This window comes from Podarcis melisellensis, assembly GCF_964234715.1.
Source record: "Podarcis melisellensis genome assembly, chromosome: 4".
NCBI lineage: Eukaryota > Metazoa > Chordata > Lepidosauria > Squamata > Lacertidae > Podarcis > Podarcis melisellensis.
Window position 1 is genome coordinate 9,857,854 of NC_138531.1, and position 24,925 is coordinate 9,882,778.

Genomic DNA, 24,925 nt, shown 5'->3' on the forward strand with positions numbered 1-24,925 from the left:
TGACATTATGCACAGCGCTTTCCAAATGTCGAACAATGCACTGGTTTCTGGGCACTCGGGAGGCGCAGTGCAAGGAGGTTTTCAAGCCCTGTGCTTGGTGATTGGGAAGTGCTGAACATAAAAGCCCTTTGCACAGCAAGTCCCAAACACTCAGTAGCTCCTTGAGTGTTTTGCATTTGCAAAGCACTGCTCAATCAACGAGCTGCCAGGTGTTTGGGAAGTGCAGTTCAAAGTGCTTTGCAAGCCCTGCACTCCACGTTCACAAAGCCCTTGGGGAGCAGCGTGCAAGAGGCTTTTCAGGCACTATCGATTAATAATGCCTGTGGTGCACCTTTCAGCCAACCTGCTCCCATGTAGGATGTCCGGTATAGGACAGGTGGATGTGGCTTGGCTGAAACAGTCTCACGGACTGGTGGTTCCTGATCCCCGATTTAAAAGAATGGAGTGGTAGGCATGAAATATTGTTGCAAGTTTGCCTGATTGATGAAGATACAGTGGTGCCTCGCTAGACGAAAAGAATCCGTTCCGCGATTCTCTTCGTCTAGCGGTTTTTTCCTCTTGCGAAGCAAGCCCATTGACAGCTTAGCGCAGTGTTTCCCAACCTTGTGCCTCCAGATGTTTTTGGCCTACAACTCCCATCATCCCTAGCTAGCAAGACCAGTGGTCAGGGATGATGGGAATTGTAGTTCAAAAACAGCTGGAGGCCCATGGTTGGGAAACACTGGTTAGCGGATTAGCGCTACAGCTGTCAAGCGGCTTCCAGCGATCAGCTGTTAAGCGGCTTATCAGCGGAACAGCTGATAAGCGGCTTAGCGGCTTAAGAAAAGGGCGGAAAAAGCAGAAAACCCCCCCGCGGGGGGATGCAATATATTTTTTGTCTTGCGAAGCAACCCCATAGGGGAATTCGTTTTGCGAAGCGCCTCCAAAACGGAAAACCCTTTCGTCTAGCGGGTTTTTCGTCTTGCGAGGCGTTCGTCTTGCGGGGCACCACTGTAATTGATCTGTGGAAGATACGGAGGGGAGAGGGCAGAACCAAAGGGAAAGGAAGTGTTAATTATTTGAAGCCATCCTGATTCAACGGGATTAGATGTAACATGCAGCCAAATCAATAAATAACATTTCTTTGTATGAGCACGTACTTGGGGTGTTCAGGACTGATCAAAAAGACAAAAGTGTATTGTTGCTAACCAGGCCCTAGTTACCAATGTTGGTATAAACTGAAACTTCCAAACATATTTGTTTATACAAAGTATATGGAATGTTGCCTAGCCTGACTGGCAGTTAAGAAATGCCTCTGGCAAACCATGTGATGAAGAGTGTAACTAACACCTAATTTTCTAGTCAGTGCAATTATTATAACTTTATTCTGGTGACTAATAAATCAGTTTCTTAGTCCAATACCTGTTTATTAAACAGAAACAAAATTAGCACCATAATTGAACAGTAACTCTGCATATTCTAAAACTCAAACATAGATTTTAAAATCTGCTCTTTTTAGTTATAGAATCTTGTCTTTTTCTGAAGCAATTGATCACTTACACCAGCCTGAAAAGCTGTGTTCTCTGTGCTTATGCAATTGCAAAAACTATTGCTTAAGGTGAATCACAAGTTCTAAAAAAGGAAAATATCTGTTGATGTAAGGTGTAAGGCAACGTAAGGCAAACACTAATTAGGAAAAATAAATTCTTAGCCAGCAAATCATTACTGTAATAGGAAACATAATACCCCAGAACCACCCCAAAAAGGCATTCCTGGGTTGGGAGACTCTTGAGCAAGGTATGGCACAGAGGGCTGCAGATGGATGGGAGATCTGGTGTAAATCATGGGACCCTTCCTCCTTTGTGCAACTGGAAGTGTTGTCCTGCTAAACTAAACATGTTTCAACCCAAGCTGTTGACCGCTTCATGAGCTATCAAGCTCCACAATGTGTGTTCAGCTGTAGCTATGCATTTAAACATGTATATTTTATACAGTGGTGCCCCGCAAGACGAACGCCTTGCAAGACGGAAAACCCGCTAGACGAAAGGCTTTTCCATTTTGGAGGCGCTTCGCAAAACGAATTTCCCTATGGGCTTGCTTCGCAAGACGAAAATGTCTTGCGAGTTCCTGCGGGTTTTTCCCCCCTTTTCCTAAGCCGCTAAGCCACTTATCAGCTGATCCGCTGATAAGCCGCTTAACAGCTGATCGCTAAAAGCCTCTAGACCGCTAATAGCGCTAATCCGCTAAGCTGTCAATGGGCTTGCTTCGCAAGACGAAAAAACCGCTATACGAAAAGCCTCACGGAACGGATTAATTTTGTCTTGCGAGGCACCACTGTAGGTTACAAATTCATCACAGACCCCATCAAAAAGATGTAGCATTGTCATATGGAATATCTTCTTAGAACTTCAAAATACAGTGGACCCTCCGGATACGAACTTAATTTGTTCTGGGGGTCCTTACATACCCCGAAAAGTCCACAACATGAGGCGCCGCTTCTGTGCACGGCACAGTAGAGCACTTCTGCGCATTCGTGTGCGGCGAAACCCAGAAGTGTACACTTTCAGGTTTGCCACGTTCGCAACCCAAAGGTAACGTAACCCGACAGTCCACTGTACTTGTAAAACTATGTTTGAAACTGTGGGCAGACTTTTAAGCATGCTGTTTATTTTTTATCTTTATTTCATAAAATTTATACACTACTTGATTGGGAGAAAAACCCTTCAAAAATAAAAGAAGAAAATCAAGAAACTTTTACAACAGTACCTTAAAACAGGCAAAAGTTAACATGCTAAAAGAGATTAAAACTACCTCAACTTCCTAAGTATCTATAATTGTTATAATGCTGTTTGGATAGTATGCCTTATGGACTATCACTGGACTAGTTAACATTTATTTATTTCTTTAAAATACCAGTATACCACAATTCCATTAAAATTATCAGAGCTGTTTAATATATATATATATATGTGTGTGTGTGTGTGTGTATATATATATATATATATATATAAATTAAAACCACATAACAATTTAAATAAGAGATCAATAATAATAATATATTTATAACCCGCCCATCTGGCCATCTTCCAACAAAATATTAAAAATACAATAAAACATCAGACATTAAAAACTTCACCAAACAAGGCTGCCTTCAGATGTCTTCTAAAAGTCAGATAGTTGTTTATTTCCTTGCCATCTGATGGGAGGGCGTTCCACAGGGAGGGCATTCCACAGGGTGGGTGCCACTACCGAGAAGGTCCTCTGCCTGGTTCCCTGTAACTCCGCTTCTCGCAGTGAGGGAAGCCCCAGAAGGCCCTCGGAGTTGGACCTTAGTGTCCAGGCAGAATGATGGGGGTGGAGACGCTCCTTCAGATACGGACTGAGGCCGTTTAGGGCTTTAAAGGTCAGCACCAACACTTTGAATTGTGCTCGGAAACGTACTGGGAGCCAATGTAGGTCTTTCAAGACTGGTGTTATATGGTCTCGGCAGCCGCTCCCAGTTACCAGTCTAGCTGCCACATTCTGGATTAGTTGTAGTTTCTGGGTCAGCTTCAAAGGTAGCCCCACGTAGAGCACATTGCAGTAGTCCAAGCGGGAGATAACCAGAGCATGCACCACTCTGGCGAGAAAGTCCACAGGCAGGTAGGATCTCAGCCTGTGTACTAACTATTGCAGGAGATGTACTCTTTAACTGTCTCCATAAGCCTCCATTTATTTGTGAAACAGTCTGATCCTGAATCTAAAAGTTAAAGAAAAATCCAAGCAGTCTGAAAATAGTGATACCTGCCTGCTATCCTGCCTTCATTCTATGATGGCATTTGACTTTTTAACAAAAAGAGACCCTTTCAACTATTATTAATGGGACATGAATGCAGCATAGAAATTTTTGGCAATAGTGCAGAAGGAGCATCAACCTCTGACCTTGCTTCACCTCAGTGTTCCATAATGTCTAGTGTCTGTAGCTGGAACCTGTCGCTTTGCTTTGCTTTGGTTTGATTTTGCTTTCACAATTTCTTTGGGCAACATTTATGGAAAATATCTCCACAAATAAAGCTGTCCCTGCCTCCCTTTGTGGGAGTTTTTTGCCCTTGACAGTAAGGAAAACTGACTTGAGAAAATATCTTATTCAGTGGTGCCCCGCAAGACGAATGCCTCGCAAGACGGAAAAGCCGCTAGACGAAAGGGTTTTCCGTTTTGGGGGTGCTTCGCAAAACGAATTTCCTATGGGCTTGCTTCGCAAGACGAAAATGTCTTGCAAGTTCCTGCGGGGGGGTTTTCCTCCCCCCCTTTTTCCCAAGCCGCTAAGCCGCTTAACAGCTGATCCGCTAAGCCGCTTATCAGCTGATCCGCTAAGCCGCTTATCAGCTGATCCGCTAAGCCCGCTAATAGCGCTAATCCGCTAATGGGCTTGCTTCGCAAGACGAAGAGACTCGTGGAACGGATTCTTTTCATCTTGCGAGGCACCACTGTAGTATTGTGCCTTGGGAGACTTGGAAGTCACACTGTCACAAATTCAAGGATGTGTATTCTGCAGTCGGAACACCCTAGCACTGCTGTGGTTTTGGGTTTTTTTATTGCTTAAGAGGTGTAAGATGACTTGCTTTCACGTTGCCTTCTGACTCAAGTAGCTACCACTTTGGCAACACATTTGCATACAGATGGACAAAGAGCCCAAAATGCAACAGTACCAGGATTTGGCATAAAGTCTTCGCATCTCTCTTCTTTAAAAGAGTGGTGTTTAACGCTTCCTCCCTAAAGACTGAGCTTAGAATCCAGAGGGTTGAGCTTTTGGCCTTGGCTTTAATCCAAGGCAAGCTTCACCAACTGCTATTTTAAAAAGGAAAACAAAGGCTTATTAAAAAGCAGTGGGGCAAAAACTTGACCTGCAAAAAACAAAAGGAAGCATTTATTTATTATATATATTTAACTCACCCCCCTCCCCTCCGGTAATTTCAAATCAGTTTTCAAAGTGGCTTAGAGAAAAAGATAATAAAACAATGAAGGTAACAGCATCAACATGGCATCAAATGGCGAAAATCAACTAAAGGTGTGTGCAAATGGCTGACACTTAAAACTTTTCATTCTAGGCACTAGATAAGCAGCTCTAGAGAGAGAGTTCCGTGATTGGGGTGTCTGTATTGAGAGGGCTCCCTCCTGGTGATATCTGATTGCTATGGCACCTGCAGAATGGTCTCCTTTGCAGAATGTTTTGCACAGGAAAGATGCCCCTCATATATGTATATTAACTTAGAAGTTGGAGACTCGCCAATATTATCTTTGGTGGCTAATCAATTGGGCACCAACACCAAGCACATTGTTTAAAACCAGTACAGTGGCACCTCGGGTTACATACGCTTCAGGTTACATATGCTTCAGATTACAGACTCCACTAACCCAGAAATAGTGCTTCAGGTTAAGAACTTTGCTTCAGGATGAGAACAGAAATCATGCAGCGGCAGCAGGAGGCCCCATTAGCTAAAGTGGTGCTTCAGGTTAAGAACAGTTTCAGGTTAAGTACGGACCTCCGGAATGAATTAAGTACTTAACCCGAGGTACCACTGTACCTTCTAAATCTGAGGCATGCTTCTGCATAGGCAGGCTCCGCAATCTTGAAACAGATTAGCCATTTTAACAGAGGTGCAAAAAGGGAGGGCAGAGTTATTTGGCTGGATCCGGCTAAGTCCTACTCGAGAGTAGAGCAGTTGAAATTAAATGAACCTAAGTTAGCCATGTCCATTAACTTCAGTGGGTCTACTCCTGAATAGTACTAGCATTGCATACTACATACAGATAGACCCTTATTTAGTGAGCTTTTTGTTTATGTTTTAAAGAAAAATGTGCTCTGATCTAGGATAAACTGTGATGGATTGTTCTTCTAATGGCAAAAGACACAGTTGGAACTTGAAGTGTTTTATCTTCATTTTAAAATACATATTTTGACATGGACAGATGGACATTTCAAAACTTAACAATTTACGACTTCAGAAAAAGTTAGGTTTGCTGCCTGCTTAACCAGAGTGGAAACAAGACGATTTCAGTAGATACCAGGTTGTACGTCTTGTGATGTTGCAGGACCTTTGAGTATCCCATGATTTTAAAATGACTAAATTGGAAAGCGGTTATGGTGTTTAAAATAGCATCAAGCTATGTTTCTAGCTAATGTGCCTGTTTCTTCAGCTTTTGCCAAAAAAATATTAATATGTTTGAAGATAAGACTGTTAAAGCTTAGTTTACTTCTGAGCCTAAGGAGACATACATGAATGAAATATGCCCTGCCCAACAACAGAAATGTGTGTGACTTGCTAGTTAGAAACAGTTAGTCTTGGTGATTTCTTTATTTTATTATTGATTAATTCAGATAATAAATCAGTAAAAGACACAGGACAGTTATATCCTACCCTCATGGTAAAACTAACTGGAGCACTTAAAATTTTAAAAGTTAACCTCAAGTTGTGAGCATATATATTTTTGAACATAGGGCGGTATACAGCTAAACAGTTCTGCTAGCACAAGGACTTTTAGCTACACAATGGAATGTCCCCGTCTACCCTCTAAATCTGCTATGGGGGTTTTCTAGCCTTCTGGAGTAGATTTATGGGGTGCACATGAGAAGAAGACAAGATAGAGAAATTCCATTATACAACTAAAAGTCCTTGTGCTAGTGGAACCACTTAGCTGGATACCACTCAATTTCTACATATTCTTATGTAGTATTCCCTATTACCGTATTTTTCGCACTATAGGACACACTTTTTCCCCTCCAAAAATGAAGGGGAAATGTGTGTACGTCCTATGGGGCGAATGCAGGCTTTTGCTGAAGCCTGGAGAGTGAGAGGGGCCGGTGCGCTGAGCAATCGCGCCTGGGCTTCGGGTAGCTCTGCGCAAGCCGCGGAAGCCCTCCCGCGGGGGAAGCTCTAGCTGGGTGGGGAATAAAATTATTTTTCTTTATTTCCCCCCCAAAACACTAGGTGCACCCTATGGGCCGGTGCGCCCTATGGGGCGAAAAATACCGTATATACAATGCATCCTAGTGGTGATTTAAGTTACTTTTCATAGTCCTTGAAATCCTATTTAAAACAAATTGCAGCTTTAAATTTCTGGTGGTATATAATAGCAGCATGATTAACTCTTGTCTATTTTCATAACTGAGGGACGCGGGTGGCGCTGTGGGTAAAAGCCTCAGCGCCTAGGGCTTGCCGATCGAAAGGTCGGCGGTTCGAATCCCCGCGGCGGGGTGCGCTCCCGTCTTTCGGTCCCAGCGCCTGCCAACCTAGCAGTTCGAAAGCACCCTCGGGTGCAAGTAGATAAATAGGGACCGCTTTCTAGCGGGAAGGTAAACGGTGTTTCCGTGTGCAGCTCTGGCTCGCCAGAGCAGCGATGTCACGCTGGCCACGTGACCCGGAAGTGTCTTCGGACAGCGCTGGCCCCTGGCCTCTTGAGTGAGATGGGCGCACAACCCCAGAGTCTGGCAAGACTGGCCCATACGGGCAGGGGTACCTTTACCTTTTTTATTCTCATAACTATGTTTATGTTACTCTTTTAGCTGTGTGTTTATATTACCCTAGTAACATGTCCATCATTATGATATGTGGAACAGACAAAGGGTCAGAGTGAATTCCTGTATATTGCAGGGACATGGGTTTTATTATGAATAGAGTTGGTTCTTCCACCCTCCTGGTATCAAGAACATAGAGGCATCTCCAATGTGTGTGTGTGTGTTTTAAACTACATTTTAATCTTGATTTTCCTTCAAGGAATTTAGGATGGCACACATTATTTCTCTGTTTTCTTTCCTCTCCCCTCCCTGCTCTTTTTTGCCACCAAACACAACACTGGCTTTTTGTGTGACAGTGAGTGGCAGCAATGCACCTATAACAAACCAAGTAAACATGTGTACTCAAGTTGGGGGACAACATTGGAATTAGGGTTAAATCTGTGCTTGCTGAAGTGGGTTATTGTCTCTCCTCCAGAGCTTTCCAATTGCAGCCCATTTATTTTGTCCTGTAGAGCTAAATGGGAGCCCCGGAAGTGAATTGTAGAGCCTACAAAGAATTAAAAGCTGGAATTCTATTTGGAAAAAACAAACTCTGGGCCAATTAACTGAAGTAATGGTGCGTGTGTTTGTATAACCTGTTCAGTTTAGTCTTCCCTGGGAAAATTTGCTCCCCTCTTTACTCTGATCTTAAGCAAAGCCATGGCAGTTCATAAAAGCTGGATGATAATTTTAAAAACAATTTAAAGAAACGCTACAACCATAAGGACTGTTCTGTAATGTCATCCTAGATCTGTGAATAAAAACAGCAGTGAAAACAGACACATTTTCCAGAATTTTAAATATTATGTTTACTGGAGCGGAAGTTCCATAAATTACTGCCAATGAAGTGTGAGTATGTTTCTCCCACTTGTAAATGAGCTTTTATTTCCTACAGTACATATTCTGCTGCCACAATGACTCATCTTATACATGTTTTAGTTTAACTCCAAAAACGTTTTAAATCTTGGCAGTGGTACTGGGATGTTGCACCCTGCTGTAGAAACTTAAAAATTTATGGTCAGTTGCAGCAATAACCAATGTTTGCTGGTGTTGATGTCTCCAGGTTATATAGAGTGATTATAAGAATATTTAAAAGAATTGTGCATTTGTTGTTTTCTGAACAAGACTTGATGTGGTGGTGATTCTGTTGTCTGATCTGTCACAACTGGGCGCTTGTCGACTCGCAGAAAAAAAATGAAACAGTATTATCGGTTGCCCTCTCTCGTTTATGCACATGCTTACAGATAATTGGTAAATGGAATGAAAAATGGAATTCTGTATGGGAAAATGTTTAGAAAAGTTGCTACTATGGGACTGACGTGGTTGTGAGAACCTTTACAAGTTTTAATATCTCCATGGTGGTCTGTAATGCTGGTGATAGATTTGTTTATGTGTCTACATTCAATTTTTTTTACAGCTAGCACCTTGATTCTACGCACATTTACTTCTCAGTGTCCCATGGATTAGAGCTATTATAAGCATTTCAGTTTGCTTAGAATTGGAGCCTATAGAAATATCTGCTTGTGTAAGCATATTAATCAATATAGTGCATTTTCTTTCAACTGAAGTTTTTGTTGTTGTTGTTCAACAGGTTTTTCCATTGGAAACGTTGCCAAGTTGTACTTTTTATTGTTTAACCCAGGACTTACAACGTAGTGGAGCTCAACTTTCTGTCATGGCGTTATTTTCTTTCAAATGTTCCTAAGCCTGATGGCATCCCCTGTGTTCATAATCCTTTTGGTAATTTATCTTCTCTGGATATGCTTTCCCTGAGCTGATAAATGACAACTGCTTTGTGCCATTTTAACTACTATCCTTCCAAACCTTCACTGGTGACATATGAAAGCTCATCTTACTCATCATGGCTTTCGGACATGCACAATGTTGTAATTTGTATATAAGCACATGTGAATTCATCTCTATACTAGATGACTTCTACCCAGATTAATTTTGACAGTTTTGCAGTCTTTAAGCTTACAAATGCCCCAAGTTTACTGCAACGGAATAGTGCAGGTTTCAGGACCAATACAAACCTTCATTCTGAGACTGCACAGATTTCATCAGAAGGCCAAGGAGGCTTCTAGATCCTGTCCATTAGAATCTGGTGAAAATACTAAACAGTTTTGGGATGCAAAATTGAGAGGTTGGGGAAGCGTTGAACTTCTGTTTAGAACCTGTGATGTATTGAATGAAAGCCAGTAAACTGAAGCTCAGTACAGATTATTTATTTCATGTATAAGGTGATAGTTGTGTTGGTAAGTGGTACCAGGAAGGTAGGCTTCTACCTGTTCAGGTACATAACCAGCCTGAGGTGCTGTTGAATCAAGTATTGCCGCTGGCCTATAAAGCAGGTTCTTTCACTGAGTCCTTCCTATGTTGAATGCACCTCACTTCTCTTCTCCAGCGGTGGTAATAGACAAAAATAAAAGGGAACCTGTAGTGAGGGACAGTAAAGATTGTATTGGCTTTAAAAAATAATAATTCTCTCCCTTCCCCACTGCCTGGTCTGCCTTTTTATATGATGGTTCTTTGAAGGGACACGGGAGATGGCTTAATTTTGGCTCACTTGTGCTGCAACACACACCCTGTATTTGTTACAGTCATCTCTTGGAAGTTAATGTCAGATCTCTATATACTTTATTTTTGTATCTGTTCCTGTAGGCATGTGTGCCGTTTTAATGGTGAAGCCAATCATAAAGTTGCAGCCCTTAACTATAAAAGCAGACTAGTTCTTTTGTGCTTTGCAATATGTAGTTAAGATGGAAGCTTCAGAGGAAATGGAAGAAGATGCAGAGAGGTTGTTGTTCCAAAGAAAGAACTGGAAATCATCTTGACCGACAGAGAAGGAAGAGAGAGAACTTGCCCAAATCTATTTTCTGCCCTGGCTTTTTGAAGCAATGCAGAACCTCCTTTGGAAATTAGGCTTTATCCTTTCAATCCGCACCCAGTTTAAAAGGATGCTGTTAGATATAAAAATCTGGATGAGGATTAAACAGAACTGATTTTATAACATAAATGTGCCTAGGTCTCACTGGATTTAACTACAACTTTGCACTTATTAAACTAAAATGTACTATGTGTTCTGTGCAGGATTTGAGCATTCTGCATTGCTTAATTGATCATTGCCGATTCAATGATGGTCCAGATGTTGTGATTTTTATCGGCAATTTGTTCTAGCATCTGGATGCCATCAGTATTTTTGAGCACCTATTAGTTTTTATTTCAGATTTGCCAATGAATGTTGGTTTTGTATACTAATAACTCAATTCAATGAGTTTAACAGGCTTCTAACTAGACAGAGTCAATTTATTTATATACCACATATTCCCAGAAATTCATCTTTGCGCAAAGCACTTCACATAGAAAACAGTGTCACTACTGTAGTACAATAACAGTACATAATGCCTTTAGTACAACATTAACACACACAAATAAACAGAGATAAAAATTTAAGGGAGTATGAAACCCACCAATGGGTCAAATAAAATATGCATGTGTCTCTGAATTATCTAGCTTGAATCTAGTCTCATCATGCTCACGATCCTATAATCAGTCAAAAATTAAAGAGCCATCTGATAAGCAATGGCTGGATCTTTGCATAGAAATGATAATAATTTTGGCCCAGTATATATAGTTAATGGGTGATGTTGGTCCTTATATGGAGAAGCAGTCAGTGTTCACCCACCCAGCACACACCTAAAGTAACGCTTTGTGTGGATATCTGTATGTGTGGATATCTACACGTATGTATACAAAAGAGCCTGATTTGCGTACTGTGTCCCATTTTTGAGTAGGAAGAACCATCCAAACCCAACAACTGTTTGTGGGCCTCCCTGTGAAGTGACTCTGACTCTCAATACTTTAGGGAAGAGGGATGCACCAAGTAAAAGATGAGCGCTTTCCAGTGTCTGAGCTCAATCAAAGAAATAGCCAGATCTTGGTTAAACCCCCCTGCATTAAGGCCAGGAGAACAACAAGTATGAATAAAGTTACATATTATAGGACAGGAACATGCTCAACAGAAAAAGATTGCAGTAAAGTGCCAGTTTGGTGCATGAAGCAACTGAGACCTGGGATCACATAGCAGGTTCATTTAGGGTCAGCTTTGGTAGGGCAGGTGTTAAGCATGTATCGGATACCAACATCGTACGGTGGTGGTGTCAGAGAGTGTAGGCAGCAATTGAATTGGGTGCCAGCAGGTAACAACTAGGAAAGAGTGATTTGATGTCTGTTGGTGACAAGTTTTCATGGGGGTTTTTCTTTAGGTTTGGTGATCTTGGAGGCCCGCAGGATTTGAGAGAGAGAGTTTTCAGTATGCAAAAACAATATGTGAGTGGTGCTTTGACAAAAGACTTTTAAAATCATCTCAATAATACCCTGTATTCATTGCACGTTATCCTTTTTTTTCTTCAAAATTTTGCATATACTTTTAATTAAGATTTTGTATTTTACTTTCCCCAGCAAAAGAAACAGTTCTGCACAATAGTAGGTTTTACTTGCTGCAAAAGCTGATTCAAGCAACCCCTTTCTTTCTTTCTTTCTTTCTTTCTTTCTTTCTTTCTTTCTTTCTTTCTTTTCCTGAATTATAAATGCTGTGTCTTGCTCCATTTCCTAGCTTCTGGCTACCTTGAAACACAGATCCCCCCCCACACACACACACTGCATCCGTCCCCTCTTGTGGGTTCTCTGAATTTCATGTGGGTCATATAATGTGGGAGTTGAAGGAAAGAAGCTGGCGGAAAACAAATACAACTGCCTCTTGGGTGGAAGAATCCAGGATAGTACACACAGTCCAGGGATTCCTTACCCAGCCATCAGGGAAGGGGGGGGGTAGGAATGACAGAAATGTATCACCACAATAACAGATTGTGTGGCGGAAAGGAAAGGTCACAGTGTGTCTAACTAGGAACTGAAATCTCTAATTTAATCTTTCTAGGTTTATCTTTCAAGAGCGCATTCAGCCAAAAATATGCAGTGGAGATCTGCTTATTCTTTTTTGAGCACTAGACTTCAATTCTTTGGCAAGCTGAACGTCTGAGGCATCAGGGAATGCAAGGGGGAATATTTCATACAGAGGCTCTTGGTTGACTTAAATATAGAAAAAACAAATGACACTAGAATAGATAGCATGCAGAATTTTTTTTTTAAAAAAAATAACTTTGAAATTTAAAGCTTTAGATAAGACCACAAGCCTGGCAAATAGAGACGCCCACACTAAAAATTAGAGATTAAAAATACCTAAAATCTCACAATAAAGAGGAAGCAATTTTCAAACAAAGTTGGACACAAGTGTCAGGAATAGCCTTCCCTTTAAGTTAATTGACCTTGTATCTACAGTGGTACCTCAGGTTACATACGCTTCAGGTTACATACACTCCAGGTTACAGACTCCGCTAACCCAGAAATAGTGCTTCAGGTTAAGAACTTTGCTTCAGGATGAGAACAGAAATAGTGCTCCGGCAGCGCAGCGGCAGCAGGAGGCCCCATTAGCTAAAGTGGTGCTTCAGCTTAAGAACAGTTTCATGTTAAGAACGGACCTCTGGAACGAATTAAGTACTTAACCCAAGGTACCACTGTACACGGAGACCTGAAAGGCATTGCTCTGTTTAGAATTCTGCCCCACCCCCGGTAAGCTTCTTGCATGTATAGCATTTTAATTTTAACATGACGTGTTAGTTTTGAAATTTATTTATCCATGGCTTCTAGCCCTTTTATTGGAAACAATAGGGGAAAATGTGGCTTTGCTAAAATTAGTAGGATTGTTTTATGTGTAGCTTAATACATAACTAAAAGGGATGCGGGTGGCGCTGTGGTCTAAACCACAGAGCCTAGGGCTTGCCAATCAGAAGGTCGGCAGTACGAATCCCCACGACAGGGTGAGCTCCCATTGCTCGGTCCCAGCTTCTGCCCACTTAGCAATTCGAAAACACGTCAAAGTGCAAGTAGATAAATAGGTACCGCTCTGGCGGGAAGAAAAAGGGTGTTTCCGTGTGCTGCTCTGGTTTCGCCAGAAGCGGCTTAGTCATGCTGGCCACATGACCCGGAAGCTGTACTTTGGCTCCCTCGGCCAATAAAGCGAGATGAGCGCCGCAACCCCAGAGCCAGCCACGACTGGACCTAACGGTCAAGGGTACTTTTGCCTTTACCTAATACATAGTTAGTTAAATAATCTATGATCAAACTATATTGGTCCATAATGAAAAATACTTTCGTAACATGAGTATTTGGTGGTGGTTGTTTTCATTTAGAAGTCTACATTGATATTTCACTTATGTCGTACCCTACAAATAGACCTGTTGTAGTATATATACTGTGTGGCAGTAATGGGGAATCTTTTTAAGGTTCACATTTGCATTGGAGTAATCGGTTGGGAGCTTATTCACAACAGCAGATATTGAAATTTGTTGGGTGCTAGAACAGTAAATGTGTTTAAAGAAGCAATATTTGGTTCAGCTTAAATCACATCGCATTCCTTTTTTAAAAATCATGACGAGAGAGTTGAATTGGATTTCTTTAAATGCATGCTTGGGATTCCTATCAGCCCATTTGTTGGGCATACTCAGCATCTTCAGCTTAGGCAAAAAAATAAAAATACTGCATTCATTCAGTGGTTCATTTTCCAGCCAACGACCACAGATGATATTACAGCTGAGATGTTTTATGACGGACATAGCCACATTGTGGTACTTGATTTTGGCAAAAGAAGACTTCTTACCAATTCTAGAGGTATAAGGAAACATAAAGGGCCTCATGAGGAATATTAACATGCCAAGAGTAGTATTTCCAGCTCATTTAATTGTTGGAAGAAGTGGCATTGCTTATAATTTCTATTCACTCACAAGTTCACTTTAGATTAATCTTGTTAGGGTTTTGGTTGTTGTTATGAGATGACAATGGAGAAAAAGAGGTCTTCTATTCTGATCAAAAGACTGGGATCTGATTTATTTATTTTACTCCCCCCCCCCCCAGCAAAGGAACCCACGTGGGTGCCTCTCACAGCATGTAGATCCAAGGAAAGGCCAATCTCATTACTAACTTGCTGTAAACTATCTATGCGTGCTGCGGAATACTTTGGAAATGTATGTAGCCTGTGTCGCCTTATACTCGGCAGACTGTATCTGCCACAACCTCTCCCGCTTTCCCCAGCTTCATTACACTGCAACATCATTCCATTCTGCAAAGCAAGCAGGTGCTTGTTGAACATGGATGGAGCTGCGCTGGAAGAATGTTGATGGACACTCAGATTTCCAGCCACGCAGGGAGGCGTACATAAAATGGCCGGTTTCCAAGAAGTCTCATACCTCTGTTGTAATCCAAACTTCTCTGGCAGCGATGGTCATGGTGAAGTGTCAAAACAACATATTTCTGTTTTATTTTCATTGCGACACGAACACCTGAAGCCTTCAAACGTGTGACTTAGTCATGCAAATGTGGACGAACCAGTCTTTTTAGCCAGTGTGAAGGGCAATCTCTTGGTAGAAACACCTTTAATAAAAAGAAAAGACATTCATGAAATAGTTTTAAGCACTCAACATTTTTACTTCAACGTATTTAGATCTGTGGTATATAGAAATACATAGGTATATATGCTGTATGTGGAATTTAATATTTGCCATGTGTAAATTCATAATTTGTATCCTGGAGAGACACTTCACCGATTTGATATTTGATCATATCTGGCTTATAAGAGCACTAACTCCCATGTTCAATAATAATAATAATAATAATAATAAAATACCCTAGCCCATCAGTGTACGGTGATGCACTATACACAGTAAAGGAAGGATCATAGAAGACTACTTACTATTAAAAACAAATGCTATTTAGCATATTAATTGTTTATTTTATCACCAGTTCCTTCAGAAACAGATTTAGGTTTGTGGATTTTCTTTGTGCATGAGACTTACACAGTCTTTCTTCAATTCTGTGTATTTATCACATGCCAAAATAAACTGCAAATGTTTATTGCCATGTTGGGAGAGTGGCAATGACGTAGGTTACTATTTAGCTACTAGCGGAGCTGCTCAGCATTCAAAAAGTTTAAGAGGCAGTCATTAGAATGTGACTGCTGTTTTGATGGATCTTCTGACTGTTGTCACGTTGAAAGGATTTATCCCAAATGTAGATAATGAAGTATTTCTTTGTGCTTGTGGTGACAGACTAATGCTCCTCCGCCTTATAAGCTATTGGTGAGCTTGCTTCAAAACTTTTTGCCATAGCCAGGGAGATCATTACATGCTGTTCTTCTGTTAACAAATGTTTGCACAAAGTTGAAAATATTACCACAGTGACAAAACAGCCTGAACACTGGACATATCAAGCTCAGGTTAAGAAAATAAATCCCAGCTATTTCACTTGAAGAGCAAAGTCTCCATTGTAATCAGCAAAGCTTAATAGTGTTACAACATGGTAAGAGAGGACAAAAATGTTTGAGGTAAATTAGATCATAGTTCAGTCTTTGAGGTAACAGCAGCTCTGTAGAAGTTACTATTATTACCAAACCCCATTTGTTTGTGTGGCTTCTAGGCAGTCATGTTTTCTGTCCCTGGTCAAAGTTACCAATGAATGGGAATAAATAATTTCATTTTTTATTTAATTTACTCATTGTTATGTATTTTAATTTATTTTACTTTATTTTAATTTAATTTACTTCATGATTTTAGTTCTGTATGCATTTAGTTTCATTTCCGTTACGTTCAGTGCGACTTTCATGCACATTTCTCTGCAGGCTAAGAGCCCTTGCCTAGTAATGGTATTCTAAAATTGCATTCCTTTTCTGCATAATGATGCTGTGTTGGTGGTGATAAATGGATTTCTAATTTTGATTCCTTTTGTATTCTGCATGTTTGTTGTTTTGCTGCATTTCCATGTTTCTGGCCCAGTAGCTCCTGGTAGTGGTGGGGCAGAGGGCATTAAAGCAGTGATTATGGTACAGCATTTACAGCAAGAGGCTTTAACAGAGCCGTAAGCTTCTCCTCAGTCTGTCGGAAAGAGAGATTTTACTAAACCAAAATGCAAAACGCTATGTATGTTTAATTACTAGATGGGAAGCAAATGCAACATCTGGCAAGAACTTCAGTTTAAATCACTTTTACTGTTTTGGACAACAGAAATAGTACTTAAAAGAAGATAACATGCACTAAGGGTTTGTCATCTACTGGGAATTGTAGCTGCAGTTGCCAAAAAAAAAATAGTAGTATAAATCTTCCTCTTATTTCTGTATTCACTTACATGGAATATTGCTACAGGAGCCACAATACAAACTCAATACATACACAGAGAAACAATTCTTATGCTAAATGAGATTGTATGGCCAAGCAAATGGCTTATTTGGACAATAGAAGCTGATATCTAAGAACAGGTTACTGGGCTAAAGTTCATTGCAGGATTTGGGGGGGGGGTCAACTTTAGGTTACCTAATGCCCTTGAAATGGACTTCTATGGATATTCCATTAGTTGGTCAATTCAGCATTTCTCAAACTAGATTAAAGTTGCACATTCTGCTGCAAGAGATTCCCAGTTTTCTGTTTTATTTATTTAGAGCATTTGTACTCCGCTCTCCAGGGACACGGGTGGTGCTGTGGGTTAAACCACAGAGCCTAGGACTTGCCGATCAGAAGGTGGTGGCTTGAATCCCTTCGACAGGGTGAGCTCCCGTTGCTCGGTCCCTGCTCCTGCCAACCTAGCAGTTCAAAAGATCATTAAAGTACAAGTAGATAAATAGGTACGGCTCCAGCAGGAAGGTAAACGGCATTTCCGTGCACTGCTCTGGTTCGCCAGAAGCGGCTTAGCCATGCTGGCCACATGACCCGGAAGCTGTACGCCGGCTCCCTCGGCCAGTAAAGCGAGATGAGCGCCGCAACCCCAGAGTCATTCACAACTGGACCTAATGGTCCGGGCCCCCTTTACCTTTACCTTTACTCTGCTCTCCAGCCAAAAAAGGCCCCCATTGCAGATGAAATCAAAACAAGACACTCCCTATGCTCAAGCTTACATTCATTCAAACAAACAAACATTATTTATATCCCACCCTTCTGGCTGGGTTTCCCCAGCCACTCTGAGCGGCTTACAGCATATATAAAACATAGTAAAACATCAGACATTAAAAACCTCCTGATACAGGATGTCTTCTAAAAATTATGTAGTTCCTTATCTCCTTGACATCTGAAGGGAAGGCGTTCCACAAAAGGGAAAAGGGACAATGAGAGGAGAGGAAAATAAAACTCAAAACTCAGGCACCAATTTCTAGACAGTTGTTCTCATATTGACTTGCCAGCATAGTTCAGAGGCAGGAGGTTCCTGATAGAGCTGGCCTATCACAGCCGAGCCAATGGAGTGAGCTCTCAATTCAAAATTGATTATTTCATCACTTTGTTATTTGTCTAGAAAATGTTTTCCAATTAGCCTTAACTCTCCAGAGCGTTTCCATCAGCACAGATGACTAAAGCATGTTTTAAATATATCTATTATATATCCGACTTTGAGGTTATCATTTCTGAATGAAGCCCGTTTAGCAAGAATGTGCTATTGATGGATATATAACTGAGAAGCTATTAAAGGCTGTGGCTTTCCCAGTAAGTGTATTCTACATGCACAAATTCTGGACTGCAAGTATGTGTAATGGATACATGTGAATCTATGCACATTAATTTCATACAGTTTTCTTCCGCACAGGAAAAATTGTGAAAGTGATGTTTTGCACAGTACTTGATAGCCCAGGTTTTGAGCACCTCTTTTGAAGCACCAAGAGCCCTTTTTTATTTCCATGACAATCTTTGCCTGGGGTTTTAAACTGTAGAAAGGTGGAGTTCTTTATCTCTTAATCTGGTTTTACATTGGATTATGGGGGTGTGAGAGAAAGATTAGGAAGATGGTTCCTGTTTCTAAATGTAATTAATTTTATTGCATTTAAACAATCCAGTCATGAAATATGCTAGAAAATATTTAATTAAGAATTGGCAGTTCTAGACAGAACTTTTGCAGTTTCCAGAGAACACAAAGAGGGGAGACAAAAAGCCTAATTTTTTCTTGGAGTGAGAACCCCAAGTTTAGGAAAATCAAGTATTTTAAACTGTGTTAGCTGTACCTGTGGCAACCTTCTAATAGATGTCTCACTCAGCAGATCTCAAAGTGGATGGTACCTCACCCCAGGGGGCAGTGGGATTACCATGGGGTCACTAAGAGGCAAGGGCCGGGCTCAGCAACCTTTTTCAGCTGAGGGCCAGTCCACTGTCCCTCAGACCATGTGGTGGGCTGGACTGTATTTTGAAAAAAAATATAAATGAATTCCTATGTCCCACAAATAACCCAGAGATGCATTTTAAATAAAATGACACATTCTACTCTTGTAAAAATACACTGATTCCCAGACCGTCCGTGGGCCGAATTGAGAAGGCAATTGGGCCGGATCCGGCCTTAGGTTGCCTACCCCTGGGCAAGGGAGTAGCAGGGGTCTCTGAAGCATGTTCTTGCTTATTTACAATCGACCAGGCTAGAGTCTGTCTGAGCCAGAAGAGAAAGATGGGATACAGTATGACGATCTGTAAGTTTTTTGTGACAGTTTGGATATGCTACATAAAGATATGGCTGAGCAATTAGAGGGCTTTTTATGGTAATTCCAGATTGGGTGACAAATCTATTTTCAGATGCCGAGGAAATTGAGGTAGGGGAGGAAGAACTAACTGAGCTACAAAAAGACAATGGTCTGAAGTCAAAGTTGATGAAATCGTACCAGGAGTTTTGGTTACAGGAGGGATTTCTTCTCTCTATCCTGTACTATGGAAAGTGATTAAGAAGCTCCTTATTGCATTCCCAATATCGTATTTGGTGGAATGTGCTTTTAGTGTGGTCATCCAACCTTTCTTCAAGCAAAGAAATTGACTACAAGGTGGCTAAACATTGTGATTTAAAACTCCTGCTTAAGTGACTTTAAACCAGACATTGGGAAACTGGTATCATTTCACCAAGCCCATCCATAGCTTTCAGAAGTTACTGAAAAGTGAAGTAGTTACTAAATGCCGTATCTAAGATGCTTGCCAAATGACTATCAGACTTTGAGAAGCTGGTATCACTGGATCATGTTAATCCATTTTGTTGAATTAATTAAACTAGATGGTTTTAATTGGATTTTGAATTAATGTGAAATTAATTGTGTTAATATTGTCTTTAGTGGTTTGTGCAAACTGCTATTCTGAATAATGCTTTTTATAGGGCAGGGCAGAGGTCACTACCCTGTGCCTGGAGACAAGACCGTCAGGCCATGTATACACAGCAATGACCAGAGGAGGAATGACCACTGGGAGGAGCGCAGAGAGAAGATACACCATGGTGCATCTGCACCAGTGAAACTGGATGCCATCATCTGCCTCAGCTGCAGTAAAACATGTCTCTCCTATTTTGTTCTCTGCAGCCACAGCAGGTGCTGTGACTCTCCAACAGTTTGACTTTATCCCCGGCAGTGCACTTTTCCATTGTCTCTTTGCAGCAAAACCATATCATCCTAATACTAAGGATATAAATTGTTTCCTGTCTAATTGACTTTGCTGGGCTTCTTGACTATTTTGCATTTTATTCCCTTGGGTGTTTTTAGGTACAGACAACTGCAGATCAGCACAGAAAGCAAAGTAGCCGAACTTTTCCATCAGAATAAACTGAAGTTGTTTGAAAGCGAACGTCTACAGCTGATGCAAGAAGAAACCTCCAAGAACCTTTCGCAGTGTCAGCTGGAATGTGAAAAATATCAGCGAAAACTAGAGGTACGTAAGAAAACCTTCCGTAAGCTGTTTCAGTGTGGGCAGGTCCCATGGTGCGACTCCTCATCGCCGTTGCCCTGGGATAGGTATAAAAACCTATTAGAACCAAGAGTCCCACACTGGTTGTCCCCATTAGAGGTTATGAGTGTAAAGGAAATCAATATGAGAGGGAGTTGGATTACATATGAAGAACTGATAATTAAAAAGGAGGAAAATGGAAAATGAAGCCGTATGAACAAGTAAAAGAATGTGTTTGATTGGTTGCATTACTTTCAAGTGAATGAAATGTTTAAAAAGGATTTTAAAGATAGTGGGTATGCAGAAAAAGAATCGAAATTTCAAACAGAAATAATAAACAATGATTATAAGATATTGTCAAAATGTATAAAATGTTGTTGGAATGGCATACGATTGATGAGGAAGTTGTCGGTGATGATCCACTGGGCCAGGGATTTTGGATATAATATACAATTGGAGGATTGGGAAAAGATATGGAAGGAAAATATAAAATTTACAGCATGTAGTGCGTTAAAAGAAAATGTTATGAAAATGATATATAGATGGTATATTACACCGGTCAAACTAGCAAAAATGTATAAAACATGTAATAAGTGTTGGAAATGTAAAGAAAAAGAAGGGACATTTTACCATATGTGGTGGGAATGTAAGAAAGTGAATAGTTTCTGGGAAATGAAATATAATGAGCTGAAGAAGATGTTGAAATATACATTTGTAAAGAAACCAGAAGCCTTTCTTTTAGGAATAACAGGAACTGAGATAAACAGAAGAGACTGTAAACTTTTCCAATATGCTGTAACAGCGGCAAGAATATTAATGGCCCAAAAATGGAAGCAGGAGGATCTACCAACTCTGGAAGAATGGAGATTGAAACTTATGGACTATGCAGAACTGGACAAATTAACTGGGAAGATCAGATATCAACGAGATCACAAGTTCACTGAGGACTGGGGGAAATTTATAGAATATCTGGAAAGTATATGTGATGAACAAACAACGCTAGTGGGATTTAAAGAAGCTTTGTGAAAGTTAGAGGAGTATTGTAAAAAAGGAAAACAGGATAGGAAGGGTATATTAAAAGGCAATATTAAATTTAGGGATTGCGTAACAAAAATTAGAATATGGATGATTGACAGAGAAGCTGATGGAAGTCAAAAAGTTGAAATCTGTGGAAATGATTTGTTATGGTAAATTTGTATAACGAAAAATTGAATAAAAATTATTTTAAAAAAAGAAGAAGAAAGAAAACCTTCCGTAAGCTGTTTCAGTGTGGGCAGGTCCCATGATGTGACTCCTCATCGCCGTTGCCCTCCTTCCATCAGAGTGGTGATTGGCTGGTAAGGACCTGCATCATTGCAATTTGGGGCTAAAGAGCAACTGCACATGAAACAATTGAAAGAGGAACAATAGGACTGCATTTGCTTAAGGCAAGTATTGATCCTAATCGTGCCTCACTGTTGTTGAAACCATTCTAAGCAAATGAAGACTATTTATTTTGTCAGTAGACATTAAAAGGTCATTTTGGAGAAGAGGGCAGCTGTGTTCTGTTGACTTTACAGGTGGCAACACTTAGAACATCTGTTTTTCCCAGCATAGTATATTGGCAGAAAGGAGACAAGTAGGACCTGCAAACAAAATTTTCCTGTTCAGGGTTCTAGCCAATTAGCCATCATTCTCCTAACAGTTTTTATTATCACATATTTCTAATGTCCCATTGAGAGTCCCATGGACTGCAAGAAGATCAAACCTATCCATTCTGAAGGAAATCAGCCCTGAGTGCTCACTGGAAGGACAGATTGTGAAGCTGAGGCTCCATTACTTTGGCCACCTCATGAGAAGAGAAGACTCCCTGGAAAAGACCCTGATGTTGGGAAAGATGGAGGGCACAAGGAGAAGGGGACGACAGAGGATGAGATGGTTGGACAGTGTTCTCGAAGCTACCAGCATGAGTTTGACCAAACTGCGTGAAGCAGTGGAAGACAGGACTGCCTGGCATTCTCTGGTCCATGGGGTCACAAAGAGTCGGACACGACCAAATGACTGAACAACAACAACATTTCTAATGTCTAATAGTACATTTTAGATGGTTAATAATTTTAATATTTTTGCCTTCATTTGCATATCTAAGCCTATATGCTAGGGGTCACTAACATTTCTGGGCCAGTGGACACATTTAGAATTTTAAGGAAGGGCCTTTGGTGCCAATCACAGAATAGCTGTTATGGTGGCATGTTATATCACAAATTGGAAGTGTGGGGGCACAGCATAACTTGAAATGGTTTCTGTGGGGGCATGGTAAAAACACAAAATGGATATTTACTGAGACCTGTTGTGGGCACCCAAGGAAGTTCATAGTTGGTTACTCCTGATATATGTCTTCTGGAAGCATTGTACAGTGGTACCTCGGGTTAAGTACTTAATTCATTCCGGAGGTCCGTACTTAACCTGAAACTGTTCTTAACCTGAAGCACCACTTTAGCTAATGGGGCCTCCTGCTGCCGCCGCATCGCCAGAGCACAATTTCTGTTCTCATCCTGAAGCAAAGTTCTTAACCTGAAGCACTATTTCTGGGTTAGCGGAGTCTGTAACCTGAAGCATATGTAACCTGAAGCGTATGTAACCCGAGGTACCACTGTAAGGCTTTCTTGTTTGGACTGAACTTTCTTGTTTAGGACCTAAGGTTAAGCATGTATGGATAATTTTTTATTTTTATGTTTTTTATTTACGTACATTTAATTGGGTTTTACCTTTTGGTATTACTAATTTGTTAAATGGTTAATCACACAGGACCTTTAAAGAGCTGTCATAGACATGGCAATAAACTTTTTTTTTAATAATGTATGCTGTTTTCACAGTTGCATGCATTTGCTTCCAGCACAGCTGCGTTTTAAGTTGTTAGGGCTGGGTTAAGTCCCCCCCCCCCATTTTAAAATAAGTTTTTCTCTCCAAATAAAACTATATCTTTTCTTCTATGACACTTGTTTCTTTCAGTGTAATTCAGTGTAATCCAGTCTACGGCACTTGTTTCTTTCAGTGTAATCCAGTGTACAGTGGTGCCCCGCAAGACGAATGCCTCGCAAGACGAAAAACCCGCAAGACGAAAGGGTTTTTCGGTTTTTGCGACGCTTCGCTAGACGATTTTCCCTATGGGCTTGCATCGCAAGACGAAAGCCCATAGGGAAATCTCGGGGACCTTTTTTTAAATGCTGGCGGTGGGGAGCAAAGCCTTTTCCCCCCCTCCGGACTTCAGAAGAGGTCCAGGAAGGCCGGCGGGGGCGAAAGGCTTTGCTCCCCACCGCCAGCATTTTAAAAGCGGTCCGGGATAGCAGGGAAGCGCTTCCCGCTATCCCGGACGGCTTTTGAAGCCTGCCTAACCGGGGGCTTTTAAATCGCCCCGGGACTGTCCGGGGCGATTTAAAAGCCCCCGGAAGGCTTTTGAAGCCTCCCCCCGCCGCCCGGCTTCGGGGCATCGTCCCGATGCCGGGCGGCGGGGCAGGAACGCCTCTCCCAGCCGCCCGGCTTCGGGGCATCGTTCCAATGCCGGGCGGTGGGGCAGGAACGCCTCCCCCCGCCGCCCGGCATCGGAACGATGTCCCGAAGCCGGGCGGGCGGGAAAACCTCCCCCGCCGCCCGGCATCGGAACGATGTCCCGAAGCCCGGCGGCGGGGCAGGAACGCCTCCCCCAGCCGCCCGGCTTCGGGGCATCGTCCCGATGCCGGGCGATGGGGCAGGAACGCCTCCCCCAGCCGCCCGGCTTCGGGGCATCGTCCCGATGCCGGGCGGTGGGGCAGGAACGCCTCCCCCAGCCGCCCGGCTTCGGGGCATGGTCCCGATGCCGGGCGGTGGGGCAGGAAAGCCTCCCCCAGCCGCCCGGCATCGGAACGATGTCCCGAAGCCGGGCGGCCGGGCGGGAAAGCCTCCCCCCGCCGCCCGGCTTCGGGGCATCGTCCCGATGCCGGGCGGTGGGGCAGGAACGCCTCCCCCAGCCGCCCGGCTTCGGGGCATCATTCCGATGCCGGGCGGTGGGGCAGGAACGCCTCCCCCAGCCGCCCGGCTTCGGGGCATCGTCCCGATGCCGGGCGGTGGGGCAGGAACGCCTCCCCCAGCCGCCCGGCTTCGGGGCATCGTCCCGATGCCGGGCGGTGGGGCAGGAACGCCTCCCCCAGCCGCCCGGCTTCGGGGCATCGTCCCGATGCCGGGCGGTGGGGCAGGAAAGCCTCCCCCAGCCGCCCGGCATCGGAACGATGTCCCGAAGCCGGGCGGCCGGGCGGGAAAACCTCCCCCCGCCGCCCGGCTTCGGGGCATCGTCCCGATGCCGGGCGGTGGGGCAGGAACGCCTCCCCCCGCCGCCCGGCATCGGAACGATGTCCCGAAGCCGGGCGGGCGGGAAAACCTCCCCCGCCGCCCGGCATCGGAACGATGTCCCGAAGCCTGGCGGCGGGGCAGGAACGCCTCCCCCAGCCGCCCGGCTTCGGGGCATCGTCCCGATGCCGGGCGATGGGGCAGGAACGCCTCCCCCAGCCGCCCGGCTTCGGGGCATCGTCCCGATGCCGGGCGGTGGGGCAGGAACGCCTCCCCCAGCCGCCCGGCTTCGGGGCATGGTCCCGATGCCGGGCGGTGGGGCAGGAAAGCCTCCCCCAGC

The 24,925-nt window shown here is 42.7% G+C and overlaps 1 protein-coding gene across 1 annotated transcript in view; it reads left to right on the plus strand.

Moving 5' to 3' along the window:
* Positions 1–24,925, plus strand: part of PIBF1 (progesterone immunomodulatory binding factor 1) — a 93,625-nt gene that overhangs the window by 24,353 nt on the left and 44,347 nt on the right. Inside the window, exon 11 of the mRNA XM_081907310.1 lies at positions 20,103–20,268. Coding sequence (XP_081763436.1) covers positions 20,103–20,268 — 166 coding nt within the window. The remainder of the gene's footprint in view (positions 1–20,102; positions 20,269–24,925) is intronic.